The sequence below is a fragment of the Chlamydomonas reinhardtii genome, chromosome 7 (genome assembly GCF_000002595.2).
Source record: "Chlamydomonas reinhardtii strain CC-503 cw92 mt+ chromosome 7, whole genome shotgun sequence".
Taxonomy (NCBI): domain Eukaryota; kingdom Viridiplantae; phylum Chlorophyta; class Chlorophyceae; order Chlamydomonadales; family Chlamydomonadaceae; genus Chlamydomonas; species Chlamydomonas reinhardtii.
This window is the reverse complement of record NC_057010.1, coordinates 4,768,230-4,779,923: the sequence shown is the minus strand read 5'-3', so window position 1 is coordinate 4,779,923 and position 11,694 is coordinate 4,768,230. Positions and strand designations below refer to the sequence as shown.

The 11,694-nt window shown below is 64.6% G+C and overlaps 3 protein-coding genes across 3 annotated transcripts; 1 reads left to right on the top strand and 2 right to left on the bottom strand.

Annotated features, from left to right (window-relative positions):
• Positions 1–16: 16 nt before the first annotated feature.
• CHLRE_07g345550v5 (uncharacterized protein) lies at positions 17–5,788 on the bottom strand. Its single transcript, XM_043064451.1, has 2 exons — positions 5,181–5,788; positions 17–4,900 (listed from the first exon to the last, which is right to left on the bottom strand). The coding sequence occupies exons 1-2, from the start codon at positions 5,475–5,477 to the stop codon at positions 1,046–1,048; spliced, it is 4,152 nt and encodes a 1,383-aa protein (XP_042923019.1). The 5' UTR covers positions 5,478–5,788; the 3' UTR covers positions 17–1,045.
• Positions 5,789–5,846: 58 nt separating this feature from the next.
• CHLRE_07g345524v5 (uncharacterized protein) lies at positions 5,847–7,928 on the bottom strand. The gene is made up of 2 exons (XM_043064450.1): positions 7,750–7,928; positions 5,847–7,146 (listed from the first exon to the last, which is right to left on the bottom strand). Exons 1-2 carry the CDS (start codon positions 7,819–7,821, stop codon positions 6,970–6,972), a joined length of 249 nt encoding a protein of 82 aa, XP_042923018.1. The 5' UTR covers positions 7,822–7,928; the 3' UTR covers positions 5,847–6,969.
• Positions 7,929–8,088: 160 nt separating this feature from the next.
• On the top strand, positions 8,089–11,674 carry CHLRE_07g345500v5 (uncharacterized protein). Its single transcript, XM_001692501.3, has 6 exons — positions 8,089–8,464; positions 8,865–9,035; positions 9,567–9,670; positions 10,013–10,089; positions 10,415–10,500; positions 10,754–11,674. Exons 1-6 carry the CDS (start codon positions 8,213–8,215, stop codon positions 10,889–10,891), a joined length of 828 nt encoding a protein of 275 aa, XP_001692553.2. The 5' UTR covers positions 8,089–8,212; the 3' UTR covers positions 10,892–11,674.
• Positions 11,675–11,694: the final 20 nt, after the last annotated feature.

Below are 11,694 nucleotides of genomic sequence, written 5' to 3'. Positions count from 1 at the left end.
AGATGAGACAAATCGTATCCAGAAATCGAACACGTCGCTCCGGTGATGACATCAATCGTTGGTATTGTTTGATGTGCGCATGCCGCTTCGCCTTGTGCTCCCGGCGCATATACTCTCTTCATCGGTACAAATAAAAGAACACAAGATCAGGTCGCGGCCTTGCGCCAGTCCGGACGTCCTGCCTCCTCACGTGGACGGGCAGCCTTGGGGGCGGGTGAGAATGCAGGCCAGCCCCGTGGGTGGCCAGGTGCAACCCCTTCCAACCTCCTGGGCCTCTGTCCGAGTTGCTGTGTGATGTGCTTGCCTTCGCGGAAGTGGCGCAACGCAAACCGCATTACCGCACAAACAGGCACATACGCCTCACGCTTCACAGCGTGTGACCTCAGCCCAGCCGTGCGCTCCTGGCGCACATAACTAGCAGCCTAGCGCAATTGTCGCAGTATCGGGCTAGCGCGTGTCAACGGCCACGTCACATCAAAGCCAACAACCCCATACCGCCATCCAACTCCACCATTTATGCCCAGCAATGACTAATGCAATTTGTACACGCCACCGGCCAGACCTGTGTCCTACTGCACCCATCCAGCACCGCCACTTTGCTGCTCACACACACGTACAATCCAGTGCCTTGCCACACGAGGCTGCACGATACGCGCAGCTTGCTGCTGCTGCTGCCTGACACAGCCGCCGCCAGAGCCACCTGCATTTCAGCACCCGCGCGGCCGCCACCGGCCCTCACCGGCTCCGTCACTCAGTCCCTCTGCCTGCTGCGCCCACCGCCCTCACTCCACCAGCGGCCGTCAACTGCCACAGCCATCCACACACAGCAATCAGCAGTCAGCCACCCGCCCTTAGCACACAGGCCCCCGCCAACCAGGTCCACCAGCCCCACGCTTATCTCCAAGCCTACGTCGCGCCCGTGCCCCATCGTCCTTGCCGAAACCATGACCACGGTCCACGAAACCAGTCACGACGACAACGGCCTCGCCGGACCTGGTCCCAACAGCCCCACCCCTCCACCGCTACATGCCTGCCTGCCCCACACTCACAACGGCGTGGCGCCGCGAGCCTGACGCATCTGATTCAGTTTCACCAGCTCGGGACAGGCCTTGCGATGGCGCCCCTGCGTCCAGTGCTCCAGCTGACACGCGCCGCAGCAGTAGGTGAGCCGCCGGCACCGCGAGCAGGTCTTGCCCGCGCCGGGCGCAATCAGCGCGCTGGGGCCGTCCAGGCTGCGACAGAACGGATTGCCACAAATCGTGGGCACCGCCGTGCTCTGCGCGCCACCCGCAGCGCTGTCGCTAGCACCAGCGGTAGTGCCGCTGCCGCTGGCGCCATCCCCAGCTGCCGCGCCCGCGCCCGCCGCCGCCGCCGCGTCCTCCTCCAGGGCATCGCACGCCAGGCGCAGCGCCGCCGGCGTCCAGCGCAGTGCCTCCCAGTTTTCCTCAAAGATGCGCTTCTGGATGCGCAGGACAAGCTGGCTAAATGCGTCCTGACCGCGCGCCACCTGCTCCGCCATCAGCGGGTGCACCGCTGCCCTCACCGCCGCCGCCGCCTCGTAATTGGGCATGCTCCATTTGTCGACGCCGCCTGCTGGCGCCGGCAGCAGCAGCCCCTGAAGCCACGGCCGCTCGTGCAGCGGGCCCCAGCGCTCCAGATACGCCAAGGCCCAAGGCGGCAGAAACAGGAAGGGCAGCGCGTCTGGCGGGCACAGCCACACGCCGCTGCCCATCCTGCACCACACCAGGCAGAACGACTGCACCTCCATCAGATCGAGCACCCGGCGCGCCACGACCGCGTGCTCGGTGTCACTCAGCGGCCGACGCGGGCCGCCCACGTCGAGCGGAGGGTCCTGCGGACCGCTGCCCGAGGCGGCGCTGGATCTGGGGCTGGCACGGATGCTGCTGGCGCTGGCGTTGCCTCCACTCGTGCTGCCACATCCGCTGTCGCTGCCTGAGCCACGCGCCCCCTGGCGCCCACCGCGCCCCTCCCCAAGACCATCAGAGCCCGCAGCAGAACCAGCACTGCCGCTGCAGGCTGCGGCCCGCTTTACGTGCTTGAAGATTTCGTCAAATCCCCGGAGGTAGGTGCCCATGGCCGCCTCCATAAGCACCGACCACTCCTCCAGGTACAACTTCGCCAGCAGCCGCTGCTCAGTAAGCGAGCCCGCGTCGCCGCCGCCACCGCCGCTGCCACCACCGCCCGGCGCGCTGAGGCGGCTGGCGCGGCCGGTCATTACCGGCACCTGCCCGTCAACTTCGTTTGAAACGGAGGCGTGGAAGGCAAACCAGGCCTGCAGTACGCACTTAAAGAAGTACTCTTGGGCACCAGCCGCCTCCAGGGCAGCGTTGAGCGCGGCCACTGGTGACGCCAGGCACGGCTCTGCCGGCGCGGCGAAGAGCGACGGCACGCACAACAAGGTGAGCAGGTTATGCATCACGTCCTGTTGCCCGCGCGCCGCGGTGCCGGCGGGAGGCGCGCCGCCGGCCGCCGCCAGCCAGGCTGGGTCGATGCGGTCCGGCAGCAGCCAGGAGTTCATGGCAGCAGCTGGCGTGTCGTCGCAGCAGCTTGCCTCGCTGGCGTCGGCGTTGACTGCGGCGCTGCTGCTGCCGCTGCCGGCTATGCCCTCCGAGGCTGGAGGCTGCTGCTCCCGCTGCTGCTCTGAAGGCTGCTGCTGGGCGGCGACAATGCCACGTGTTACCATGACTTGGTTCAGAAGGGACGCTACGATCAGCTTCCAGCATCCCCCGGCCGAGGCCCCGGACACCGGCAGACGGGCCGCGATACCCCCTGCGGCGCGAAGGTCCATGTCTGAGGACATGAAGGCTGGCTGCACCAGGCGTCTACCAGCGGCGTTCCACAAGCAGCGCAGCACGCAGCCGATCGTCGTCAGCAGCGGCACCAGCTCCGCCACCGCCCCGTGCGCCAGCGCCGCCGGAAACACGCCCGACTCTAGCAGGACCGAGCAGGCGGCGTGTGTGGCGAGCAACAGGGCCTCTGACACTTTATGCGCGCCACTCGCGCCCACCGCGCCCAGCGCCGCTGCCATCGCCACCGCCCCCGCATCCGCCCCCAGCTCCCCACCCCCCGCGGAGCAAAACGCCGCGAAGGTGGCTGCGGCCGCCATGTGCGGCGGTAGGCCGCCCACCGCCCGCCGCAGCAGCCGCTCCAGCACCGGCAGCAGCCCCGCGTCCAGCGCGCAGCGCAGGCTGTAGCCGCAGCACGCGACGCCTGCCGCCTCCGGCTCCTCCGCAGCCGGCGCCGTGTCGCTCATGACCAACGGCGGCTGCCGCTGCGGTGGCGGCGGCGGGAAGACTGGCGGCGGCGGAACCTCGCCGGCCGCATCCAGGCGCAGCCGTATAAGCAAGCTTGCTTCGGTGATAAGCCCAAACGCGTCGACTTGCCGATTCGCATTTACAGGCATTTCCACCAGGAGTGGCAGCGCCGCCACCACCAGCTGCCACAGTCCCGGCAGCCGCACCGCCGCCTGACGCGGCCGCAGCTCCGGCAGCAGCCGCAGCAGGAGGCGCAGCAGCTTCAGGACGCAGTCGGGGCTCAAGCTGATGCGGCGGATGCCGTGGCTCCCTGCACCGCCTGCTGCTGCATCTGCGGCCGCGGCTGCGGCGGCGGTTGATGCTCCTGCTGCTAATCCTGCTGATATCGCTCCAGCCGCTGCCGCCATTTTATGACCGCCGGCAAAGACTGCGTGGCACGTCCGGGCCGCGATGTCGTACACATGAACTGCGGCCGACGGGAACGGACACGGGTGCGGCAGCAGGGGCCGCGGGCTCTGGCCCGGCCGGTGCCCGTGCGGCGGCTGCGCGAATGGCAGCACGCCGCCGCGACCCATCACCGTCGCCTGCAGCGCCCGGGCTGCTACTGACATTGCGCGGACGAGCGTGGACGAGGGCTCATCGGGCCATTGCAGTCGGAGAGCTTCTGGCAGCCATGCAGGGTACTGGAGCCGCCGCTGTGGCTGGGGCTCCGCTGCCGCGTTCGCCGGTGGCGGCGCCCTTGCGGCAATGGAGTCCGCGCCGGCGCTCGCCACGCATGCGAGCAGGAACAGCTGCACCGCGGGACCGCACAGCAGCCGCCGCGTCTCCTCCGCCGCAGCTGCCGCTGCAGCCGCCGCCGCGTCGGCATCGGCATCGCACCGGCCAGCGGCGATGCCACTCTGCACCGGCTCGATGAGAGAGGGGTAGCGGTCGGTGCTGGCACACAGGGCCTCCCATCCGCCTCGCGGCCCAGACAGAAGGCAATCGAGGACGTCAAGAAGCCGCTCCGACGCGTGTCGGTGCATTTTCCACGCCTCTTCCAACACCAGCAGTACAACGGAGTGGGCGTCGGCGCCCTGACCCGCCGCTGCTGCCGTGCCCGCTGCTCGTGGTTGCCGCTGCCTGTTTGGCGCCGCGGCACCGCGCGCCGCCGCCGCCGCCGTCGCCGCTGCCGGTGCTGCCGCCGACAGTGCTGCAGCTAGGCCGTGCAGACGCGCCGCCAGCCGGAGCAGGGCCGCCGCGGCGTGCTCCAGCACCCCGCTGCGGTCCAGCGCTGCGGCCAGCTCGGAGCCGACGCCGCGCTCATACGGCTTTACGCCTGCGGCCGTAACTTGTGTCAGAACGGTGAAAAAAACCCACATGGCCTGCTGCTGCAGGTGCAGCAGCTCTGCTGCCTTTGCGGCAGGGCCGCTGCCGCCTCCGCGGTAGCTGCCGCCGCCAACGGCCCCGCTGCTGCTGCCACCGGCGCTGTCGCCATCAAGTCTGCCAGCCACGCGCGCGAAGCCGTGGGCTAGCACGGTCAGGATGTCCCCGCGCAGAAGGGCGATGCCGACCGTCCCCGTGGACTCTTCATCCAGCAACAGAACCGCGTTCACGCAGACGCGCATGGTCTCGACCACTCCACACTGCAGCTCAGAATCCACCGCGTTGCGCGCACTGACATGAATCGCGCTCACGAGGTCTCGGCTAAAGCCGGGGCTGAATTCCTCAATCTGAGCAAGACCTGCTCGCCCATAGGCCTCTCTATGCTTTTCGTAAGCTTGATCTATCTCAGCTACGATATCTTCGTCATACGGGCCAGCAACGAGCCGCGCCAATCGAACTGACTGAGACCAGGTCCATCATCCATCGTCCATTGTCCTAGACACGGCGGTTTTCACCGCCTTCTTACGACAGCCAGCTCACCTCCGCAGGCCCCTCGTCCCCATACTCCGACTCGAGCTCCCGCTGCAGCTCGGCGACCTTCTCCTTCAGCATGCAGACCTCCTCCGCGTGCACCCGGTTTAGCTCACCAACTGCCTCCTCGTGCACCCGCCTCAGCTCCCGGGCCTCCTCCTCATACACCAGTTTCAGCTCCCGGACCTCCTCCTCGGTGGAAGCGGGAACAGGAGAAGAAGGAGAAGGAGGAGAAGAAGGAGAAGGAGGAGAAGAAGGAGAAGAAGGAGCAGTAGGAGGAGGACTAGGGCTCTTGGTCCACCTCATAGCCTAGGATTAGGGGGAAGAGGCTTCTGGGAAGAGGCCTCTGTGTGCTGTTTCAGAGATTTCTCCATCGCAGCTATGAATTCCTCGTCATAAGGGCCAGTAACGAGCCGTTTGCATAGCCGCTTGACTTTTGCGAGGCTCCGAGATTCCATGGCTGCAGCTGGCTGCAGCCGCAAAACAAGTACTGCTAGTCTTTTGCCTGATCGACGATGTGCAGCTTTCTGCGTATGTCCTACGCTATGACATGAATCGTTGAGCCTGTGGATTGTGATGGGCTGCACCCGCAGGCCCAAGGGCCGCGACAGCGCTGCGCCTTGCCGAGCGGGCCTATGCCTGCACATGCATCTGCAACTCAACGTGGGATCCCCATTGAATTTAACAGTTGTACAGTACCAGTACGTGCAGCTTGCTGCTGCTGCCTGACACAGCCGCCGCCAGAGCCACCTGCATTTGAGCACCCGCCAGCGCGGCCGCCACGCTGTGCCACGCAGCGGGGCACGCGGCCTAGCCGGACCCGGTCCCAACAGCCCCACCCCTCCACTGCTACATGCCTGCCCCGCACTCACAAGGGCATGGCGCCGCGAGCCTGACGCATCTGATTCAGTTTCACCAGCTCGGAACAGTGGCGCCCTAGCGTCCAGTGCTCCTGCTGACACGCACCGCCGCATAACCGCACTTGCACACGCCAAGAGCCCTCAACCGTTTGCAACCGGCGCGCAGCAGCTCAATAACACAGCACGGCCCCAAACGTCCCGCCATGCATTAGTTGGCAGCCGGATGGGCGCTCCAATACCGTTACGTTGTCGGGCCAGAGACATGAGGCTGTATTTCGGCCCTAGGAACCTACTCCTTGCGCCTAAAACGAGACCACAACAAGGAATCCTGACAGTGCGAGTCAACCACTGGATCGGGCAAGAGAAATCGTTGGGATCCCGCGCCGATGCGCTCCACAGGCAGCGCGTCGTCGCCCCGCAGGGCAGTCGCTAACCAGCGTGCTTGAGCACTGTCCACCGTGCTTGAGCGTGGTCGTGGACACCCTCCGGACCACGAGTCCCACGTGCGCACACAAGTGGCCACTAGCACAAGGTCGGTCACGTCAAACCCGCACGCAACCCTAACACCTTCATCTCACCCAAAATCATCCTGCCACCCCTGCTGCATCCTCTTGGGCTTTTGGCCCCATCTACGCGCTACATTGCCCACCTGCAAGCGCCACGACCACCCCCAACTGCTCTTGCATACGCAGTCAGTATACGTAATGCGCACCCCAGGGGCCAAAGGTGTAAGCACGCGCCCCCAGCTCCAGCGCCCGCAGCCGCGGCGGCAGCCGCCCGCCGAGCAACACGCCCAGGCTGATGCACGTGCGGGACTGCTCTTACAGCCGCAGCCGCCACAGGTGCGGCAGCGCTGGCAGCGCATCCGCCGCCGCCTGCGACATATGCATGGCATCATCGTGGTTGCCTAAGCTGTACTTAGTTCCCAGCTCCAGCTCCTACAGTGGCGGCGGCGCCACCGCCGGCGTCATTGGCTCCGCCGCCGCCGCCGCCGCCGCTGCCGGCAGTGGCTCCGCCAGCAGCCGTATGTGCTGCAGCCCGTCATAGGTGCCCATGTGCAGCCGCCGCAGCCGCCGCAGCCGCCGCAGCCGCGCCAGTGCAGCGTACACATCCCGCTGCAAAGCGGCGGCGGTGCGGCGGCGGCAGCGGCTGCTGCTAAAGCCCGTCTCACGGCTGCACAGCCGCCGCAATCTACTGCACGCCAAGCTAACCACAACTCCGACGTTTAAGAGCCCATGTCACGGCTGCACGGCAATCACGGCTGCACGATCTGGTACCGCACCAACGCCGACTGCGCCTTTACTCGCTAATACCGTATTGCGCACAGTGTGTTGCGGCGACGGTTAAGCGCCAGTCTCACCACTGCACGCCCGCCGCAACACTCTGTGCGCAGTACTAGCGAATTATGGCGCAGTCGGCGTTGGTGCGGTACCAGGTCGTGCAGCTGTGATCGCCGTGCAGCCGTGAGACGGGCTTTTGAACGTCTGAGTTGTGGCTAGCTTGGCGCTCAGTACTTAGCGGCGGCTGTGCAGCTGTGACTGCAGTAGTGCGCAACTTGCAGCGTGAAGCTGGGCGCCGTTAGTTTGTGGTCGCAGGCGTCCTTTGAGACTGCGCGGAACACTTTCAGCACGCCGCTGCCGAAGAGCCGACGTCAGACTGCTCTGAACGTCCTGGCCCAGGACCGACAGAGCGCCCAGCGGCGCCGGACGCGTTTAGGCCGCCGAGGGGCCGTCGCCAGACAGGTGAGCCGCTGCGAGCCTCGCTGCCTTGGCGGCCCTTGTTTCTGGCATCGCCATGTGCTGTTAGAAAGCACGCATCATGTACTAGTTGGCTAGGTGCACCTCTTTGCTTAAGAACCCTGGACCTCGGCTCAACTCCTTCGTAGGCTAGTGTAGCCTTAGTATATGCATACGACCATAGGGTCAGTTCAATTGTGTTAAGGCATCGGAAACGCCGTTCAACTCACACTATCAAATGTCCACGCCCAATCATGGATGCAACACCGTCTACGTTTGCCTTCTGCGCTATCGCTCTACTGTAAGATAGTTATCGATAATCATCGACATAATCAAGGGCAATCTATTCGAAAAAACTATGATCGCGGTCTCCCTTGTTCCGGAGCGATGGCTCGCCACTTGCAGCCAGGGGACTAGCAGCGCGAGCGCCTCGCGCAGGGCAGTCATGCTATCAGCTTCTCGTCAAGGCGCCCCCGCATTCGCGCAGCGGCGAACAGCACCACCTGCCCTTGCCGGCCCTGTTGTGGTCAAACACGCCGCCCCCAGCACCGGCCACGCTGTCCGTGGCCGCACCTGCTCGCTAGCCGCGACAGCTTCGGCAAGCTCAGCTTCAGCATCAGATGTGGCACCTGAGCGTCTACGGAAGGTGCTGGAGGGGCTGGATGCGCTGAACAGCAAGGACCCCCGCAGCGTTGAGGTAATGGGCACAGGGGAAAGGGCCTGGTGGCCTGGGAGGGACTGATGGTTTCGTGGGTGACACGGGTTACCTGTGCAGGGGGTTGCAAGTACCAGCCCAAACTGGGGAAACTGGCGATGGCAGAGTCACGTAGCTTGGTTTCATAATGCTTGGATGGGATTGTACTTTGAGGGCTGGAAGGGCTGTACCACTTGGGGCAGCGGTGCATTCGCGGGAAGCTCAGGATATCGAGGGAGGATGCGTTTGGGAGCGAGCCGCACCGCCCTTCCCTGCAACTGCAAGCCCCCTTCTGTGCCACTTCCCCTTGCGTGCAAACGCCCCTTCCCTGCAGCCCCCCTTCTCAGCGACCCCTTTCCCTGCACCCGCCCCCCTTCCCCCCGCCGCCCCTTCCACCCCTCAGGTGGATGGTCAGCAGGTCCCGTACGAGCTGGCCTATGCTCGCTGGCTGACGGGCTGGGTGCTGCGGCTGGCGGCGGACGCGGGCATCGAGGAACCCAGCGAGGAGCTGCGCATCACGGCGCGGGGGCAGCACGTGGAGCGCTGGAAGGTGCCCAGGAACAGCTACCCAGAGGTGTGTGTGTACCGTTGTGTGTGTGTGTGTGTGTGTGTGTGTGTGTGTGTGTGTGTGTGTGTGTGTGTGTGTGTGTTAAAGAGCACAAGGAAAACGTTGCGCAACGACAGTGTATGCGATGCAGCAAAGCGACGTTTTACGGATGTCGCCTGAAGTTACCTCGTATGTGTGTGTGTGTGTGTGTGTGCCGTATGTGTGTGTACCGTATGTGTTTGTGTGTGTATACCGTTGTGTGTGTATGTGTTTGTGTGTGTGTATAATGGGCAGGTGAGGGATGGGCTGGGGCTGGGGCCAGGATGGCTGCGCTGTTCGCGGTGCTTCAGGGGTGCCACATGACTACATGAGGCGCTGGGGTGCGGCGTTGGAGGATGCTCACGGCGAGTCTATGCAGCGTGGGCTTTCCAGGGCGTCGGAGCCTGAAGGCAACTGAGAGCAATGCGTGCCCGAGCTGCAGCAGACGTGCTGCCCCTCCTGGCTGCTCACCCTCTGAACCCAGTTGCTTCCACCTCCGCGCCTGCCGCTTACCCGCAGGGCCGCACCGCCTACCTGCAGTGGCGCGAGGACCTGAAGAAGGCGCACGCCGCCACCACCACACGGCTTATGGCGGAGGCGGGGTACCCGGAGGAGTCGTGCAAGTGGGTCGGGCCTGCCGTGGTGCAGCTGGCGTGGCGGTGTGGGTGTGGGTGTACATTCATGCTTAGTTAAAGAAGTGGTCGACGGTAGGCAATCGGGAGGGGCGGGTGTAGCACGAGAAGCAGGGGGCACGGCAGCCGGGCGATGGCAGCAGCAGCAACAGCAGGAGCAGTCTTCCGTTGGTTCGTGCGGCTCGCGTCGGCGCCTCTCCGAACACCTCACCAGCACTGCAGCGCACCCGGTAGCCACACCGCAGCTCGCCAGCACGCCATCGTAGCCACACCAGTCGCCGCGCGGCCCGCCACAACACAATACACCTACCCGCACCCGCGCTCTGCTCACAGGCGTGTGGAGAAGCTGATATTGAAGAAGGCGCTCAAGAAGACGGAGGGGCAGATCGTGGAGGACGCGTTGTGCCTAGGTGCGTACGTGCGTGCGGGCTTGGTGGGGGCGGTTGCGTGCCTGCGTGCGGGCAGGTGCATGCATGCGTGCGTGTGCGGTATGCCTTCGTGCATGCGTACTGTGATGGTGCTGGTGGCACTTGGGCTTTGCCCCGAGTGCGGCGGCTTGTGCACATCAGCACACACGGGTTTGGGCAGCCTGTGCACTGGCCGCCTGCGCACCCGTGCTCCCAGCGCCCTCGCGTTTCCCCGCTACCACCATTGCGTTGTCGGGTTGTCAGCCCAATCGCTCCCTGCTTTCATCCAGCTTCTGTGTCACCCCTGCCTCCGCTGCCTCCGCCGCAGTGTTCCTGGAGCGCCAGTTCGCCGAGTTCTTCCCCAAGCTGCTTGAGCAGGCGGCGGCGGCGGGCGGCGACCCGGCGGCTGCGCAGGTGACTGGGGGCGTGGCGGGCGTGCGTGTGCGGGGGTCATGCTTGCCGTGGCGTGACTCCCTGGCATGCACCTTGTCTCAGTTGTGCGCTACGCGCTCCTTTCACATTAAAACTAATGCAGCCACCCCCCCTATGCGCCAGTTCCTGCAGCTTCTAGCGCCCATACGCTGCGTGCTGCGCTGCCCTCCCTTGTTCTCCTTGCCGCTTCCTCACATCGCTCGCGCACCCGTACCAAACACCCGCCCGCGCACAGGCGGAGGCGGACGCAAAGATGGTGGACATCCTGCAGAAGAGCTGGAAGAAGATGGGTCCGCTGGGGCGCGCAGCTGCGGGGAAGCTGCCGCTGGGGGAGCGCGAGGCGGCCCTGGTGGGACGCGCATTGGCGGGGTGAGGTGGCAGGGAGTCGGACAAGGTGTTAAGGGGCGTGTGTAGGGCTGGGAGCAACGGGCATCCCTGGCAGGAGGCCAGATCTGTTGGATATGCAATTGTTACGGGGTGTTGTCGTGACTGATGGTTCATGTGCATGCGCAGCGACCGAGTGCATTGACCAGGAGCGGGCGGTGTGGGTGGGGAGGTTTGCGTCGACGGCGCAGGTGCTGTGGGAGTTCAGGCGGCCCGCTTATAATACCGAGTTGCGGTGTATCAGCCGTTCGCCCTTTGAGTTGACTGAGTGCGGCGCATGGCACTGGGGCATTGAAGCGCGGACAATGTGCTTGTGCTCGCAATGCCCGCATGCAACCCCGCGGGAAGTGGTTGTGGACGAGCACTGAGCTGATGAGCAGGTTATCATATGATAAGCGCGCGCTTGAAAACTTGGAACTTAATCAGTAACTTAACTCCATAAATAGGTTGTGAGCTTCGTGGGGCTAGGCTCTTTGCCAGCGCGAGTTTCCGACACCAGCGTTCAATCGCTGCCTGTGACAGCCGCCGGAATTTGAACGTGCTCATGTGCAATTGGGATTTATACTAGTGACTTGACAGCATTGCCAATTTGCGTGAACGCTCGAGTGTGGAATGACGCGTTACATTGACTTTGAGTTTGACGCGCAGAACGCGCTGACCACAGTTGCTTGCTAACTTAGGCATACATACAATGTGCAATTCAAGCAAGTTTGGAGACTTAGCTTGAGGCTCGCTTGCATACTTCGCCCAGTGTGGCGCCTACAACGCGGGTCACACAACGCGGTTTCTGGA

Excerpts from the sequence above, each read along its gene's own strand:
- CHLRE_07g345550v5 (XM_043064451.1), bottom strand. The coding sequence starts at position 5,477 with ATGAGGTGGACCAAGAGCCCTAGTCCTCCTCCTACTGCTCCTTCTTCT. Across the intron at positions 4,901-5,180 it reads GGGACGAGGGGCCTGCGGAG|TGTGGAGTGGTCGAGACCAT; the intron begins GTGAGCTGGCTG and ends TCTGAGCTGCAG.
- CHLRE_07g345524v5 (XM_043064450.1), bottom strand. The coding sequence starts at position 7,821 with ATGCCAGAAACAAGGGCCGCCAAGGCAGCGAGGCTCGCAGCGGCTCAC. Across the intron at positions 7,147-7,749 it reads CTGGCGACGGCCCCTCGGCG|CGGGATGTGTACGCTGCACT; the intron begins GCCTAAACGCGT and ends GCCGCTTTGCAG.
- CHLRE_07g345500v5 (XM_001692501.3), top strand. The coding sequence starts at position 8,213 with ATGCTATCAGCTTCTCGTCAAGGCGCCCCCGCATTCGCGCAGCGGCGA. Across the intron at positions 10,090-10,414 it reads GGAGGACGCGTTGTGCCTAG|TGTTCCTGGAGCGCCAGTTC; the intron begins GTGCGTACGTGC and ends CCTCCGCCGCAG. Across the intron at positions 10,501-10,753 it reads GCGACCCGGCGGCTGCGCAG|GCGGAGGCGGACGCAAAGAT; the intron begins GTGACTGGGGGC and ends GCCCGCGCACAG.